The following is an 18,851-nucleotide window of genomic DNA, read 5'->3' as shown; positions in this document are numbered from 1 at the left end:
AACAACGTCAAAGAACGGCTTTTTTTGGAGGAGACTTGAAAAAACTACAATTGTGTCCCAGTGTTTCGGTATAACTGGTGACCTTGTTAACTGGTGACTTTCTCACATTACACGATCCATAATATGAAGTGAATGCGTCTTCTGAACGCAATTTAACTCGGATAACACAGATAAGTATGTATTTAAGAAGGAATAATTGTAATTTAATACTTTTAGGAAGACGACTACGTGAAAGTCACCACTTAACACGGTCACCAGTTATACCGAAACATCGGATGTGACGTCGCGGTTTAAAACGAAGTGACGTCAACGGCGTTTTGTTGACATTTGTTTGTGAAAGACAAAAACAGTGGTCGCACACGGGAGAGAGTGTATTTTTGGAAACCTACTACCCGACCTCGGAACAGACTGAAGACCACCACCATATCGTAACTACAACATATCTGTTCGTATTCAAACGAGCTCCGGTCAAGAATTTGGACTCTTGAGCAAAGACGAAAAGGAGATGCAGATCAGCAGATGGAAGTCGGGAACAAAACAAACCGTGTCACCCTGACTACACGAGTGGCTGAATCATTCACAGGCTAGCCAGCCACCACAGCTGGCTTAGGTAGTTGGTTATCTTATATGCGGGTATATATCATCCATTAATTATCTACGGACTTCTCTTCTACTCAATTTTAATCTGTTTCGCATTTTTATCACGCGTTGCTATGGTAGTGTAACGTCGTTAGACTAGCAGGTTAGCAGGCTAATGTTAGCTGTGGCTACCCATATTTGATCTGCTGTGGTTAGCTGCAGGATGTAGCTGAGGCTGCAAGTCACAGCATTAGTTTTCATACGGTGTTTACTTCAAGTTGCTCGTCAGTGCGGAGTGAGAATGTGAAGCACAATGGCTAACCTTGAAGCTTATCAGGAGTATCAGAGAATTGAGGACTTTGAGGAGGACTCACCACCAGGGGAAGAGGATTTGTTGGTGCATGTGCCCGAAGGCCTGAAAGGTAAACATGTCATCACGACATAGATGTGTGTACATTGTTTTAATTAATAAAAGTTGCAAACTGCGCTTTGACAGTCATGTCCCTGATTAATCGTACTGCTCACATGTTTTCAGGTCGATCTTAAAACAACCCGCATGAATACTGAATTATGTTTTTCTGACCACAATGATTATTCCTCCGTAACGATTTTCATGCTGGCCTCTAATAGATCCCTTCATAAAACACTTCTAATGTAAGTGATTGGGGGCAACATTCACAAGCCTAATTCTGTGCAGAAATGTAGGCCTATTTAGTCTATGTGAAGCTAATATGAAGCTTCAGCTGTCCAAATGAGTCAAATCAAGTAGATATATTCCAGTGTTACAGTCTTTTTAGTGGCACAGTCCTTCATTTTGTTACTATACTTACAGTGCAGCTCAACAGGGAAACACTGTTAAAGGAAACATAAAGAGGGAGTGCAAATCAACTTTGAAATCCATTTTTAGTGCAAAATGACTGTGTGGACACAATGTGGGTTGGAATCATTTACATTGAAAACACGTGTGTAGGAGATCATTTAATATCCAGTATGAACAGGAGGAACGATTACACTGAGGGAAAACCTCTGACAGACTTGAAAAATTGTGAAGAAATTCTGGGTCAACATGTTTTTGGGGTTTCTATCTGTCTCACACCTTCCTTTACATTTATGTTACAGACTCATGGCACCACATCAAGAACCTGGATAACTTCTTCACAAGAATATCCTTTGAAATTACAGGATTGTTTAATTGCAGGTCTCTGATAGATCACTGTCATAAGGCTGGCACCATGTCACATTGGTTGTATTTTACAGTGTTATTACCTGACTGCCACAGTGTTACTAAAGGAAGCAATGGCAAAGTGAATTTTGTAGTTGGAATTTAACTTCTGTGATATAATGTTGTCTTGAAAATTGTCTGCGTTTGCTCAAGGTACTTTCAGTGAAGGTTCAAGTGTCATGTTTTCCTTAACCAGTCTGTCCACATCTATCATTTTCATCAAAAGAATGGATTTGCTTGTATGATGTTGTCAGAGTTCTTTGAACTTGTGTAAGTATTATGTTTCAGTATTAAATTCAGATGTTTAAAGAACACATAATAGAAGTAGATATATGCTTTTAGTTAAAAACTTAGGGTTGAGTTGAATTTGGTTGAAAACAAGCTCCCTGTTAAGAGTTACAGTAAGCCTCATTTACGCCACTGGTGATTTTTCATGTTGTTGTGACAGTTAAGCGTGCCTCAGGCTTCAGCATGAGCAAGCTCGGCCAGATGATTTCAACAGCACAAAACAAATTCCCGAAACCATGTTTACTGGACTTAACACAAAGATTTTCTTCATACTATCAGCATTTCGGTTGATTTGACTTCTTTTTTTTAAGTCGAAGTCACCTCGCCAAGCCGAAGTGTCAGTGCAGCATGTTGTTTATTTTCAATTCCTGCAGCCTGAGACAATTTTTTCTTCTGCTACCATGCGAGTAGGCCATCTCTATTATTAGGTCCTGCTCTGGTGTTTGTTTGAATCTGGCCACAGTGTGCTCATTAACATGGGTTCCCTTAAACTATTAGCTGGAGAAAATCTATCCACATGATGACTGCTCAAAACAAAACTCAGCCTGTTAAAGTATTTCATAATTGAAGTGCAGTTGATCTGTCTTATACAACATTAATCTCCTCTCAGTATTGCCAGTATGTCAGACACAGGACAACAGGCAAAGGAACATATTTACTAAGACATCAGACAGTACTTGTCAGTGCTCTCTTATGTAGACACTGTTTTCTCTAACCTAGTTTCAATTTACTGATACTGAATCATCTGCAATTAGCTAATAAGATTACTTGCTAATTATTAACTCTCAAGCTTGGTTTTGTTAGTAACTTAGTTAAATATTATTGATTGATTGATACTTTATTAATCCCACTGGGGAAATTCAGGTATCTCGCAGCTCACAGTCCGTACATACACACATTCTTAAATACACATAGATACATACACAAAAGACACACAGATAATAACCAACCACTGAGTTAAAATATTATATACCACTACATCTGTTGTTATAGTTATTATTTGGGTTCTAAAGCTTATTTTCTCTCTCTTTTTTTCTCCCCCTTAATAGTCAGTTTTTGTTTGTTGTAACATTCACAACGTTCCTCGTCAACTGTGTGGAGTATGACGTCCTGTTTGCCAATCGAGTCGTCAATCACACTGGGCCGGGCCATAATCCCTTGGACAGGAACAAAGTCACTCTTCCAGATGCCATCCTACCCAGCCAGCAGTGTACTCAGAGGTAATTGTGTTTAACAGAGAGATATGGAGAGCTTAGGTGTGTGTAAGGCTTTATTTTCCTCTGGGGGCAAAATGAGTGGGAAAGTCAAAGTGAATAGCCTTAGAAGTCTGTACAGTCGCATAAAGTGATGTGCCTGTCTGCTCATTCCAGCCAGTTCGATTAGATACTTTGTTCTCAAGCAGACATGGTCTGGGATATTATTAGAGCCCTTTTAGAGACGGGTCTTTAGGGGGGATTTAATTTGTCTGGCGTAATACAGTTGTAATCAGACTTCATTTCTTATGGGATTGTGCCGGATGGTTTCAGACTGTAAGATATGGGCACAGGGTATGAATATGGAGTAATAGCATATTGAGCTGTACCCTGTGGGTCTCTTTCTTTACCCGAGAAAATTATGAGAACCCTCTCCTGTATCTAATGCTCAAAAATGACTTTTTAAGCTCTTTTATTAACAGTTAGCTTTCTGAAGAGATCATGAGCAGTCAACCACAGTTATTGGCAGACTTTAGTATCCATCTCTTGATTTTACTCTAGAGGCATTGTCCCAAAAGAGGCAACTTTTACACACATCCATGTGATTCACATATTATATTTTGTGTCATACATTTTCCTTTACAAGGCGTGTGCCAAATTGTAGTTATTCTCATTGAAAACAAGTCTTAGCTGATAACAGATAACCGGGGCAGCTATCATGAAAGCTTTTTAAAAAACAGTTCTATGAAAGAGGAATAAAGTGTTAAATTACACTGTTGGATCAAACCAAATTTTTTGTGTCCTGGATTTTAAGTAAAAATGACATTTGTTCATACTCAGTTTTGGTGTTCATTTCATCCTGCAATCGGTAGCTTCAAGTTGCAACATTCCTGCATCTGATGGCTACTGGGAAGAATGTATTTGCGCACTGTGTTCACACTGGTTTTAGGAAACAGGGTAATGTAATCGATAGCTTTGGTGAGGTAAAACTGGCCAGTGGAGATACCGACAAGTCGGCTGGGCCAGCAAGCTGACAACCACATGACACCTCAGTAGCAGGCTGCAATGAACAGACTTCCCCCTCCTGAACCCGGTGTTGTCATGTTTTTTTCCACAATGTAGTCTAACCTCTGCTTGTTTTCTCCAGCTAGTCTAACAGGCCTGTCATCAATTTGTTCCTGATTCTGACTGTAGCTTAATAGTCTTTTATATCAAAGCCAATGACGCACAACTGCTTGGCATTCCAATTTGGGAACATCACGTCCCACTATTTGGATCCTCACTGTCCTCTTTATACCCCCTCACCCCCCCAAGTTTCCCTTTTAAAACCAGATACTTGTCTTAAACATTCTGATATTTTCTTTATTTTACCAGAAAGTATCCAACATTTTCTCTGATATTGGTTGATATGTGTTAGTTGAAGTGTGGATTACAGTGTTCTGAGTCGTGACTTGAAATACTTGGAAGCTTTTAATTATAGAGTGAAGTAAAGCGATTACCCAACCTGTAACATGTAAACAGGAGCTCAGTGTCAGTTTAATAGATCACAACAAACACTGAGCACAGACATTTCTCATTTGTTTATCATGATTTCAATTACATACTTTGTAAAGGGTCAGTTTCCAATGTCATAACAGCATGTCATGTTTTTGCTGCTGAATAGTCACTTTAGAAACATGTTATTTTATAGTAATTGTGTATCTGAAATTTCAACATGGCCTCCTGTTTTTCCACTTTGTCAGATAATCAACAGCTTCTCTATGTGTGCCATCTCTTCATCCCCTATATTTTCAATTCAGGATCCAAGAAAACAGCTGGATTATATTCCTTCTCATCATGGGAGCCATCTTTTGGTTGTATCGACTCATTAAAGTCTTTTGCAATGTTCTGAGCTACTGGGAGATCAGGCAGTTCTACATCAAAGCGCTGAAAATTAGAATGGTAAGTGCTACAACTGGATTATCAAAATGTTCCACAGTAATAGATCAACTCAGACTTGTAAAAGATGTCTACTGCTTATCGATTACCACACTATGATTGATTTCTCATTTGAGTTGTGGTGTCACACATTGCCTCTGTGTTAGTTAGTTTAATCACTGTCCGTTGCCTCCTTGTCCCAGGATGAACTATGCAACTTCACATGGCAGGAAGTGCAGGACCGGCTCATCAGCCTGCAGCGAGAACAGCAAATGTGCATACACAAGAAAGAGCTGACAGAACTTGACATCTACCACCGCATCCTGAGATTCAAGAACTACATGGTGGCCATGATAAACAAATCACTGCTACCAGTGCAGCTGCAGCTCCCTCTGCTGGGCAATGTGGTGTTCCTCACACAAGGCCTGAAGTACAACTTTGAGCTCATACTGTTCTGGGGTCCTGGTTCTCTCTTTCAGAATAAGTGGAACCTGCACCCAAAGTACAAGCGCATTGGAAATCGCCTAGAGCTCGCCCAGCAGCTTAGTAGAGTCATCCTGCTGATGGGTTTGGCCAATTTGCTGCTTTGTCCCTTCATCCTAGTGTGGCAAGTGCTGTATGCTTTCTTCAGCTACACTGAAGTGATCCGCAGAGAGCCCGGGAGCCTGGGTGCCCGACGTTGGTCCCTGTACGGTCGTTTATACCTGCGTCACTTCAATGAGCTGGATCATGAGCTGCATGGACGCTTAGGCCGCGGCTACAAACCCACTTCCAAATACATGAACTCCTTTACATCACCAATGCTGACTGTGCTTGCTAAAAACATAGCCTTCTTCTCTGGCTCGGTGCTGGCTGTGCTCATCGCACTGACAGTCTATGATGAAGACGTTCTGACAGTGCAGCACATCCTGACTGCTATCACTGTGCTGGGGGTGGTTATTACTATCACCAGGTGGGTTTTCAGAGACAGGTTTTTTTTTCCTGCACCTATTGCAGGATCAGTCTGTAGGTGTAGCATTTGAGGAAGTTTTTATTGTCACTCATACCATTTATATCATAATATAACATAATTTGCAATTGGTTTTTTGTTGAGCTGTTTTTTTTTTTAATTTTTAAGAAACTGAAATCATCTTGCACATTTCCCTCTTAATGTCCCCTGATCAGTCACAGGCTGAAACATCACTGTGCTAAAAAAACTCTTGTGTTGATTTACTTATCCCATAAGTACAAGGGTGTTGTTTAAAACATGCCATATTCTGAATTTGTACATCAGGTCCTTCATCCCAGATGAGCATATGGTGTGGTGCCCAGAACAGCTGCTGCAGTGCATGCTGGCTCACATTCACTATATGCCAGACCACTGGAGGGGCAATGCTAACAAGAGCGAGACCCGTGACGAGGTGGCGCAACTGTTCCAGTACAAAGCGGTAAGGAGGGCAGAATCTCATTGGATTGGCAGGAGCAAATTTGTCACTCAAAATAAAATAATGGATGACGTTTGGTTGTGGTTGAATGATTGATGGATTTTTTAATGTAGCACATGGTCTATGCTGAACCTGGAGTTATTCATGTAATGCCCTTCAATTAATTGTAAACAAGTTAAAGATTAAGTTTATTTTGAGAACATTGATCTACATAAGAATCTTAAAATGTAATAAATATCTTCTCTGTCCGAATCAGGTGTTTATCTTGGAGGAGTTGCTCAGTCCTATTGTCACACCCTTCATTCTCATCTTCCTCCTGAGGAACAAATCTCTAGAGATCATTGACTTCTTCAGGAGTTTTACTGTGGAGGTTGTTGGAGTCGGAGACATCTGTTCCTTTGCGCAGATGGACATCAGACGCCATGGAAACCCAACAGTAAGGATTGTTTTGCCTTACATAAAGTTCAAGCCAGCCCACTCATTGGCTTTAATGATGCTGAGTAGAATCTTGAGCTGAGGTCTCCATTCAGTGTTATGCTGTTAATTCTTGAATTACAATGTGTCCTCTAATGTTTTTGCAGTGGATGTCAGAGGGCCAGACAGAGGCTTCCATATACCAACAGGCTGAGAATGGCAAGACAGAGTTGTCCCTCATGCATTTCACTATTAAGAACCCACACTGGCAGCCGCCACAGGAGAGCTCAGTGTTCATCAGCCATTTAAAGGAGAAGGTGCAGCATGACGCACAAGGCGGCCCCTCCACCCAGCTGCTGCTCTCTGAGGCTCCTCTCTGCACCTCGCTGCAGTCCAATGAGTCTGGCTCCGGGGTAAGAAACTCTGACGATGCTGTTGATCTTACCATTAACCATGCATGTGCTATAGACATTTTGTATGTTAACGTGGTCATTTTGTATTTTATTCAAATTTGAACTGATGCAATGAAACATCTCATAATTTGAAGAACTTACTTTAAAAAATTTTCCCCAAAAATCGTGCTACAAATTTTGTTTTGCACTTAGTAAATGATGCCAAACCAATGTAAATGTATTTATCCAGTGGCTCTGATGTATGTTGTTTCCAGCCTGATAATCTGTTGGCCAGTGTCCTGGCCCACCCCATTCTAACTGCATCTGGACTACAAGGACGAGATCATCGCTTTATTCCGCCAAGCAGCGCTGCTTCTGCGGCTGCCAGTGTCCTGGCCTCTTTGTCCACCTCCCAGTACACACATCCCAGCCGTGGCCGCTCACATGGCCTCCTGCCAACCTCCGTCCATCCTGAGAGCACCATGTACCGCAGCGACCGAACCGTTATGGACAGGTGCTCGTCAGACATTGCATTTACTATTGCCTTATTTACATAATGCAGATTTATTCATGTATGGTGAAACTGATTTGCAAAGATTTCAGCTTGGATTAACATGTTTTCTATGTTTTTTTCAGTATGTCTAACAGTGATTCTCGCATTCGGAGCAATGCACTGCACTCAGAGTTCGCCTCAGCAGAGATGAGTCTACATGCCATCTACATGCATGAGGTAAATTTCTGATAATGGACAGTGGCCTCCAGGTGTTATCTTTGACTATTTTCCTCATCCCTTTTTGATTGTTGTGTACCTGGATTTTTTAAGCAATACACAACCTGAAATTTGTCCGCTGAGTATTGAACCTGATATTTTAAAAGATAGCTGTAAAAAGTGTGTTTTGTCCCTCAAAAGATGCTTCATTTAAGTTGCTAGTAAAGAATTTCACTGGTAACCCACTTTTATGGTGGAAAAGTGTTTTGTTCGGGGTTTTTTTGTTGTTATTTTATAAACCTTCCACTTTCATGTTTACTAGGGGTAAATATTTGCCACTCGAAAAACATAGATTTTGGTTGGAGTATCACCTTCAAGATTCTTTGTAGATTGCATTTCTGCTGTATACTAATAACCACTTGTCTCTGTAGCTCCACCAACAGAGCTCCCACCCACAGAGACCTTCAGGGCAGTGGCAGAACCCAGTGCCATTGAGAGATCTACACACAAGCTCTGGTAAATTAGATATTGATTTTTTAAGAACTTTCAGGCATTGGTGTAGACTGCCTGTCAGTGGGCAATTTTGTTTGTGAGGGTTAATTGACTTTTCAGCCCTTGTTAATTAATATTTTTGATATAAACAGTGAATCAAATGACTGTGTAATGGGAAGGGGATTGATTGTAGTGCATCTGCTTACAAATACATGGAGATTAGTGACTGCCACAAAGGTAGAGAAACACCTTGCAGGCATGTTACTATGTTTAACATTCACAGATCTTTGAAGGCATTGGCGTGTAAACACGTTAAAGCAAATAATCTCAGTGAAAGGTGTAAATCGCTGAGCATTTAGTTTGCACAGGTGTGTAAAAGTGTGTATTAACTAGACTCTACCTTCTCTCCTATCAGGTTTCCAGGCACATAGTAGCCTCAGTTCTACAATTTCCATGCCCACCCCTGTGCACCTTGGTGGCTGGCAAGAGGAGGATGAGGATGAGGATGAAGAAGATCAGGAGATTAATAATGGATCTACTCCAAAACAGGGCACCGGGAGTAGTTGTTGAAGTGCCTTTTGTCATCAGGTATAGGCTCTCTTTTGAACTTTGGAAGATGGCACTATGATCTTTGCTTGGTGGTTCTATATTCTGTGACTTGTTTGTTGAACCTAACAACAAATGGCTTTTTATCCTATGAAAGGATACATCGGCATGATAGTTTCTCTTCTCTTTTTTTTTAAATAGTGTTTACATTTTATTTTCTTCAATGAACATTGTGGCCTTAGATGATCTTCATGGAGAATTTAGCATGGACCTTTAAAACATCATTCAGCGTTTGTTGTAAGAGGGGTCATTGAATAACCACTGTCTCTGCACCTCCACGCCTCATCCTGTCACACCAGGCAGACTATGGCATCAGGGAAACCATATGTCTTCCGTCCGTTTCATCACGATTTTTGTCATATAAGCGTGTACAGACAAAGTGTGTATAAAGTAACAGAGAGACAATATAGTGTATTCATAGGATCACTGTGTGATGGGGAGTGTGGACAGTTTTATTGTGGAATGCAAAAGGCTCATCGTGATTCTAGCTGCGCCTCTGCTTGCGCAATTCAAGTATTTATACGTCACAAGGTTTTACAGTCTTACTTGTAGTTTCTGACATAAAGGTGTCCTGATCTGTGCTACAAAGACTGTAAGCTGTATCATAGCCACCTGAACAAATTGTGATCATCTGGAATATTTAATTCAATATTTCAACCTGTGCTGTTTGACCCTTGTGATTTGTAAATACACTTTTGCGTCTCACTTATCCTTGGAAAGTCCACATTTTTACTACCAGACCTAATTCTTGAAAAATGTACCAAGTATTGCTATGGAGCTAAGTGTACAGTAGCTGTACTAAAACCATGTGTATCTGCAAAAAGCCCCATTGGGCTAGATAAACTACGCACACACATGCTTTGATGCTGCTGTCTGTGTTTATTGGGCCTAAATACAGATTATGTTCAGTATTAATATTTCTATAGATGTATCAAGACCTTTGCTAATCCTTAAAAAAACAGGAATGAGATCATGGATCAAAATGCACTTGACATCAAATCCCAATGCAGATAGAAGATGTATTTTAATTTTATTTAAGCTAGACACAAAGTCAGCGTTATGCCTTAACACTCATGTATTTAAATCCCAGTTTTCCGTATTACCTCAGTGGCAGCGAAAAAAACCTAAATATCTCAGTCAGTACCTCTGCAGTTTATTTACTCTGGTGTAAATAGAAATATATTTTAGATTTTCTCAAGGTACAGATGCATCTTTTAACTGCATTTTGATTTTGATGGCAGGTGTAAATTGAATAAATGTCACCTTCTGCTTTTATTCTTTGCCCAGCAAATGTTAGATCAAGTATTGATGTCCCAGAAATAGTCAAGAATAATCCCTTTTTTCTTATTTAAAAAAAAAAAAAAAAATTTTAAAGAACAAAACAGGGTGGTATTGCTTTTACAAATCTTGGTTGTGTGCATTAATTTTGCCTCCTTTTTTCAAAAGGCTGACAAATAGATGAAAGTTCATTATCAGGGCTGACTTCAGTGTGCACAGTTGCATCTGCAGCTTTAGGTTTGACAGTGTTGGCTTTACTTTTAAAGTAGGAGGATGAAGAGAAAAAAAAGGCTTGCCACAGTCAGCATCATTAATTAGCTTTAGGTTTATTTATTACCTGTTTCCCCATAGATGTTTAATTGATGTATGTATATTATTTATTTGAAAAAACAACAACAAATCATTTATTTAGATTGTTTTGCCACAAAAGTTTATATTCTTGTTGATAAAAGAATGGCATGTTACCCCAAATCTTTAATTAGTTCAAAAAATGATTTTGGTATAATGCTTTTATAAATGCAAAAAAGAACATGCCCAGCTGCATGATATTGAATGTGATTTACACTTAAAATAAACTGGGACTATATTTGCTTGTTGATGTGGTGCACAAAATACTGCTTTACATATTTTTCTGTTTTCATTCTGCGCACAGAAGTAGGCATTAGACAATATGAAAATTTCCTGTCATGATTATCGTGGCCAAAATAATGCGATTCATGATATCATCCAGATAACCATCAAAATATGCTTTAAAACTCTTAAAATGGCACTAAAACATGCTGGAATCACTTTGCCAGAAACAAATATTTCCACAATGACCTGAAAGATGCAGGCTCCCCCTTGTGGCAATTCAAAATAAATCAGGACAGTGATACAAGACTGCACAGTAGCTTTATCAAGACACTTGTAAGGATATTCACGATTATTCTGATGATGGAAATTCACCACGATCAACTTATCGTGAGGGTTTTTTATCGTGATCTGCAATAATAATAAATAAGATTTCATCCCATCCCTACATAGGAGATGATAGTAAAATATTTCTCACTTCACTAATGCAAGGCTTCAGAGCTTATAGATATATCTTTGCCCTCTCATGTCTTCAAAACTTGTTCCACTTTACTTGTGAGTGTGTATGTGGAGGGGCTGCTGATCTTGACACCTGCATAATTATGCTAACATAAACTCAGAATTTTGCACTGACAGAAAACATATTTTTTTTTCTCTTTAAATGTACATATACAGAACTTGCAACAGTCACATTTTAGAAAGGGCAGGTTTCAAAGGGACACCGAGTAAATCTCCATCCTGAATGACGTCTTCTCATTGTTTGTATATAAGCATAGATAGCATCAGCACGTATTGTCATTGTCCACAGCGGACCATCTTGGAAGCACTGTGGCCGATCATGCAAGGCTGTTCTTACCTCTGGTCAGTGAAAGCTCGCCCTGTATGGGATGACGTGTGTTTGTGTCACACTGTTAAATATGCTTACATGGGTATGGGTATTGTGGTCACTGTTCATTTGTGGTACATCTTACATACAGTGAGTTTTTATGTTGTAGAGACACTGGAGCTCAGCTTTGTGCACAGTTGATTTCTCCACATTCACACCTCACTGGTATCTGTGTCATTTTATTTTAAGCAGTGCCTTAGTATTAAGGATTAGTATTTGTTCTTTATAGAAGCCATCTTATATAAACCATCAAATTTACTTTTAACAGGTTTAGCAGCACATATTATGTACAGTATTTTATTTCCTCTTTATTTGGTAAGTCATTGTGTATAGCAACGAGTATGAGGAGGAAATGTGGATGTGGCTTGTAAGATGAGTTGCAAACAAATTTTGAGCTCTTGTGTCAGTCTGTTGCACCTGACAGCGCACTTCTTCTTATCATGGTGTCTAAACTTGCACTGTCTTCAAAATCCTAAAGAGGCAGGAGTACAGTATGCCTTGTTATTGGCAGTGTTGTCATGGCCAACTCTCATCATACTTTCTTATCCACTATACACCAGTCTAAATATCACAGTGACTGGAACAAGGTGCTATGTTTTCATCCTGAAATGTTGAATAAGTTTTAAGATATGTTTTTTGTTTTTGTTTTTTTTTTGTTTTTTTGCTTGTTTTGTTTCATAGGTTTGTCTTGTTTGTTTTGTTCTGTAAATTAAGAAACACTAGCTGAAAAATGAAACATGCCAAAAGAACTTGTTTTCGGCACAGCTTTACAATACACGTGTTGTTTTCTGTGAGTGAGTAGAGAGGCAAATAAATCTTATTTTGAGTGTATTTAATCATTTCACGTGTGGTTGATTATGTGATGTTTATTTGAAATAAAAATATATTTTAATTTTTCTGTCAGTTTTTAATTACTGTGGCAATGGATGGTAAATAGACTTCCTTTACAAAGTACCTTTTTAGTCTTCTGGCAACTTAAAACACTTTACACAACATGTCACATTCACCCATTCACAACCTGCTCATCAGGAGTGCTAATAATCCACACACTCACAGCACAGACTGCAGGAACAATTTGGGATTCATTATCTTGCCCAAGGATTTATTGACCCAGGAATCAAACTGCCGATCTTCACATTAGCGGACATCCCACTCTACCTCCTGAGCCACAGTTGCCCAAACATTGTGAAATTATTACAACATGAAGGGTTTTGCTACTGCTTCTTTTTTTTGTTTGGTCCAGAGTGAAATGTATCTTGACAGCTATTGGATGGATTGTCTTAAGATTTGCCACCGACATTCATCAGTTTGCTAAACTCCTGACTTTTAAAGTTAACATTCCTACAGTTATAGTAGTGTGTTAACATGCTAATTGTAGGCACATGCTAACTAACTAACTGCATGCATTCATGTAAAAACACAGTTGACCTGTATTTAGGGGTCAGCTGTGTATGGCTGAGGCTGATAAAGTCAGGCCTGATAAGCTGAGTCTGACATATGATTTAAACAGGTCACAGTACCCAGGACAGACCACCACCGAAACCCTGATATACTTAAAGCCCCTACAGGTAGGAATTTAACATTTTTTGACTTTGTTGACTCCCAGTGGCAGTTTCAGAAAAAGGTGGACAACAATGCAATTTCAAGACATGGAATAACATATACCAGCTCTTGTGACCATTGAAGAAGAAATCGATCAACGCCTTCATCGAGTGACATCACAGCCCTTGATCATGACTACCCCAGGTGATTTCATCTATGGCTTTTGTCTGAACGTAGACCCTCCTCCTGTTGTGACTCTTTGCAGTTAACATTGTCAACTGACCACCTAAAAACCACCTCCTCCTAATAAGTTGACCCTTGACCTTGCCTGTGTGTCACACTGTAATGTCTAAATGCAAATGCTCCCCCATCCTGCCTTTTGTTTCTTTGCTGATCACTACATTAAAAAATACACTTACTGTATATACTGTATGCATTGTTTTCTTATTGGCACAAATCTTTACTAGGTGTTAAACAGGTGTTATAGGCTTTAAACAGACCAGTCTGCTTCAAGACACTTAAAAAGCATCTGTATTTCTGTGCTCTCAATGTTTTACACTTTGTACTTGTACTTAGATTGCTTTTAATAAGAGTTGAGACAGTATGAGTGATGCAAGGGCACTGTAAATTGGGAAGTATCCTAACTTTAGTGGCGGGTAAACCCCATTGTAACACTATGAAGAAAGGGACATTTTGTGGATTAAAATGTTTTTGCTTCATGGTTTTATTCTGGTGTTAACCTTTGCTGTCAACTTTATGAATGAAGTCCACACCTCATTCTTCTATTTGTTTTGTTCCAATTGGCCGTTGTTATTGTCCATGTCCTATTAGACCATTTTGAGGGACATATACGCCATCTGCTGTTCATTCTCAGCAATCTGTCCTTGGTGCAACTGACAAGTGTCTCACTTATCATCTGCTATGTTGCTAAATGTTCTTTTGAGGTAACACCCCTGTGTTTCGACTGCATCTGAACATGATATGACCATGACCTTACTCTTGAAATGGCTTAAAGGTCGGGTGGAAGGCTATGTGGGTCAGGTACTGGAGAGTATACATTTCATCCATGTTGTGAGAACTGTCTGATCACAAGGAAATGTTTTCTCGAAAGATATTATCTGTCTGATAGTTGCTAAAACTTAGCCTGGTGCTGTGAACCTGTCTAGTGCCCTCTGCTGTCTTGGCGCCATGAGATACTACTGGCTCAGAATTTTGGATGATTACCAAAGGTTGTGGAAATACCGTCCATAATGTGATATGATGCCATTTACTGAATGGGTGTTATGAAATGTAGACCCCAAAACATTATTTTATTTTTATCCCTCATATGACACAAAAGTGATCTAAAAAGGTTTGGATGAATGTGAGACAGAGACAATTAATTGTATTTTTTCTTTTTATTCTGTTCAGTTACAGAAACATGTGAACTAAACACAGTAGCCAGAACAGGATTAAGTGGGGGCAAGCAGCAACAGTGGATTACTGTCTGCTAGAGTTTCGAGGAGTTTAAATCAGGGTCCAGGCGACCTGCTGCTGTCAGTCACTGGTACTGGGGGAAAGCCCACACTGGAAGAAAATACCATGATGGAAGCCAAAGAATAGGGGAAGAAAGAATGAGATGAGCTAACCCTTGTTTCTATGCATTAAAAGAAAAATGGGATAATACATTTGAGAAATATAATTATGTCTCTGAATCTGTGAAGTGGCACACAAATGCTCTGGGATATATACGTCTTGCTATGCTTAAGAATTGCAAAGTGTTTTCATCATGGAGAAGATGTCATGGAAGATATATATAAAATATTGTTGTATTTTAGACCTTTGTACAGCATGAAGTCATCACATAATTATGGGCCCGACCAGCTGGGTAAAGCAGCTGTCAGGATGCTAGTTGTGGAATACATTGTGTCACAAGCTCTTGGCCGTTTCAGTCAATCCCTCTTAGCCCACTCACGTTTTCCTTCAGTGTAATATGGGCTAAACACTTTGACATCAACATTTTATAGATATTATCATGATGCCACAACACAAACTCCAAAAGGAGCAGTCAAAAATGGATTTGATTGTTTTAAAGACAGCGGAAGATTGATACAATGACAACAAACAAACATACATTGCATGTACAACTAAGGCTCGAAAGTACAAGTGAGACTAAAGGCATCAATAATCTCATACTTGACACATTTTTGGTATACCATGACTGCCTGTATCTATAGTCTGACACAAAATTAGTGATCAGTAGCCATAACTACCTTCAATTACATAATTTAAAGTCTGCATTTAATACATATGCCTTACAACAAAATGAAAAGTAAGTTCCCTCCACCTCCTTGTACAGGGCCTCTATCTCAATCTAGATCTAATACAGGTTGACCTGAAAAGGATTTGAACCAAAGGCGGAGATGTATCTAACGTTGACGACACTGGGTCATGTCCAAAAAGTGTATTTTCTTTTTGGACAGTTTTAGGCACCTGGGGGGAGATTACAGCAATTAAAATGTAACAAATCCAGGCTACTATAATTCCTAATAATACTGTAAAAATTTTAAAACATTTTTTTTACTTTAAATTTGACAACATTTAGGGCTATTGAACAAATATATAAATCAGAATCTCATCCCCTTAATTTTATTATGTTTATTAATGTGTGTTATTGTGTGGAGAAGGCTTTGAAGCAGGGATAAGACCTCACAGGGAAATAAAATATACATCAAGTACAATTGCACAGTTAACAAAATAAGAAAAATATTACTTCTATATGACTATATTTCTTTGTGGTGTCTGGTCAAATTTTCTTAGGTGGTTGGTGATTAGGACCTAGACTTTGAAGATAAGCAACCAGACTTAATTTAAGGAAAAAGTAGTTAAATAATTGAAGAGTCATTCCATGGAAATTGCTCAGATTTGGAATTTTTAAGTTTTTTTTTTATTCATCAGAATGGTCTATTTCATAGCATGAAGAAAGTCTGCAATAAAACATATTTTGCAAGTTGAGGCGCTTTTTCTTTTTATTTAATTTTATACAGATTGTGTGTGTCATGCTTGACAGGGAAGGTTTTGAAAGAAAAAAATGTACCAAAAATCTACTAAAAGAAAACCAAAACTCACCACAATTGAATTTCTTGTGTTTTAACTCTCAAATGACGTCATTTCCTCTGAAATGTTTTGGTGCAGCATTACATTGTAACAAGGTGCAACATGAAACTTGGACAAACATAATTATGCTATTTTAACCAAAATATGTTTGATTAACACATTTAACATAAAGAGGGAAGCATTTATGCTCCTATAAACAAAAAACATTCATGCAACATGTATTGTTATATGAATGTGACAGAATGAATCAGAATGAATATGAGAACATGACTTAACAGTTTGAAAATATATAAAAAATGTAATTTTATTTCACTTAATGCTAATAAGTGTACCACTGAAAACAATATTGCCTCCTTTTCACTATAAATGTTTGGGACCCAAACTTTAATGGAATTACTCTATAGTATTTGAACTATTTATGACCTGTTAAAACATATGCGTTGACATATGTGCTGCTACAGACAGCTTCTACTCTGCAGGTGTATTTTGGTAGTAATCTTCAGCATTATGAGTTGTTTACGACTTGACTGTCCGAGGTGTAGTCTGCAGCCTGCAGCAGTGTGCAGCCCAGCAGAGGCCGGGCCAGGCTGCTATCCCTCTCGACCTCACCAACAGGCTATCTCCTATCTCCACAGTAAATGACAAGTCTATTTTGGAAAGGAGGCAGCGCCGAAACAGGCACGTCAGCTATTTGGCATCATGAGGTACCGGAGAAGAAAGAAAAAATAAGTCTAGTCAACCGCCCACTGCAGGAGACTGGGGGATGTTCCACCACCCTGAATTTACAACCATTTCAAGGATATTTGTTGAGCACAAAGAAGACTTTTTTTATTTTTTAATTGGGATTCCTAAACACAAATGTTGGAGTTTTCATCCGGAAAGCTTGACGGCCATCTGACGTTTTAGCCCACTTTACTTGTGTGGCTGAAGACTCAAGGTGACAAAAGTAGTTTAATGTTAGGCTGAAAACTAACACTAGCTTTTATACCAGATGTTACATGAATAATTATACCGACAACCTGACCTAACTTATAGTTTTTAATTTTATTTTAAACTGAAATGTAACAAACTACCATACATTAACACCTGTAATGGTTAACTATTACAATCACTTCTTTGAGTATCACTTCTTTGAGCCAGTATCCAGTATTTAACCTGATGGGAGCTATAGTTTCAAGCTCGGCTGCTCCCATTTTCACAGTTTTACAAGGCATAAATATGTGACAGAATACCAACATGATTTCTAAAATATGTTTTCATTAGCTTATTGTAAGAGATAAAGTTATATGTTTCTCAATTGGGAAGTTTATCAAACAGCTGATGGGTCCCTTTCGCTTCTACAAATGGCAATGGACAGAGACGGGGCCTGACAGCTGAGGTTATTTTTGGGACAGGCGGTTCAAGCGACAGAGGTGACAAAGCTGGCAAATGTCACTCTTTGAAAGGCACATATCTACTCTATTTGACCTTGTTACATGGGAATTTATTTGTTGTTGTGTTATTAAACTACCTTCGCATTAAATAGGCTGTAGGCTGTAGGGCATGAAGTTAAGTTCTTTGTATTCATGAGTGTATCTGCTCAGCCATGACAGGGTGATGTTCACTGACACTTACTGTAAGTGCCAGCTATAAATATGCCAATCTCAACTCAGGGTTTATATTTATTTTCACAGCACAACATATTTCTAGAGTACACAAAGAAAGTGTCACATCTCACAATTGTTTCTCCACATTTGACAGGATCTCTTATAATGTAAAATGTTTGATATAAACTTTGTATGATACAAATCCAAAACAACAAAAATGATACAAGAGAGGTAATTTGTTACAGTTATATAAGATTTTGTATTTATTTATCCACTATACACTTTAGGACTGCAATGATTATTTTCTCAATGAACTCAGTAGTCTTGAAAAGTTAATTAAATGCCAGAAGATAGTGAAACATGCTGATTACCTTTGTCCTAAATAACAGTTCACAAGACTAAAACATAATTGAAGACTAAAGAAACCAGAAAATATAAACATTTGAGAAACTAGTATCACATTCAACCTTTTTTCTTATTTTTCCTTAAAAATAAAAACGATTAAATGTCAAACATAAATCGACAACTATATTGATAGTTAATTATTTAGCTTTATAATCCTTGCAGTTACAATCCACTATTCTCCCTGTTAATTTCTTCAGCTTGTTAGTATTGTGTTGTAATATTCACCTTTTCTTTGATTTATAGAAACAAACA

At 38.5% G+C, this 18,851-nt stretch overlaps 1 protein-coding gene across 1 annotated transcript; it reads left to right on the top strand.

Annotated features, from left to right (window-relative positions):
• The first annotated feature begins 347 nt into the window (after nt 1-347).
• Nucleotides 348-12,866, top strand: atg9b (autophagy related 9B). The gene is made up of 13 exons (XM_053329423.1): nt 348-1,001; nt 1,699-1,742; nt 2,007-2,071; nt 3,139-3,309; nt 5,082-5,223; nt 5,403-6,151; nt 6,473-6,626; nt 6,880-7,059; nt 7,205-7,450; nt 7,705-7,943; nt 8,066-8,159; nt 8,570-8,654; nt 9,046-12,866. Exons 1-13 carry the CDS (start codon nt 893-895, stop codon nt 9,198-9,200), a joined length of 2,433 nt encoding a protein of 810 aa, XP_053185398.1. The 5' UTR covers nt 348-892; the 3' UTR covers nt 9,201-12,866.
• Nucleotides 12,867-18,851: the final 5,985 nt, after the last annotated feature.

Source organism: Scomber japonicus, chromosome 12, assembly GCF_027409825.1.
Source record: "Scomber japonicus isolate fScoJap1 chromosome 12, fScoJap1.pri, whole genome shotgun sequence".
In the NCBI taxonomy this organism is placed as follows: domain Eukaryota; kingdom Metazoa; phylum Chordata; class Actinopteri; order Scombriformes; family Scombridae; genus Scomber; species Scomber japonicus.
This window is presented reverse-complemented; position numbering and strand designations above follow the sequence as displayed.

Bases quoted from the DNA above. Each gene is read 5' to 3' on its own strand.
- atg9b (XM_053329423.1), top strand. From the start codon at position 893: ATGGCTAACCTTGAAGCTTATCAGGAGTATCAGAGAATTGAGGACTTT. The intron at 5,224-5,402 runs GTAAGTGCTACA...TCCTTGTCCCAG, and splicing joins AAGCGCTGAAAATTAGAATG to GATGAACTATGCAACTTCAC. The intron at 6,627-6,879 runs GTAAGGAGGGCA...TGTCCGAATCAG, and splicing joins AACTGTTCCAGTACAAAGCG to GTGTTTATCTTGGAGGAGTT.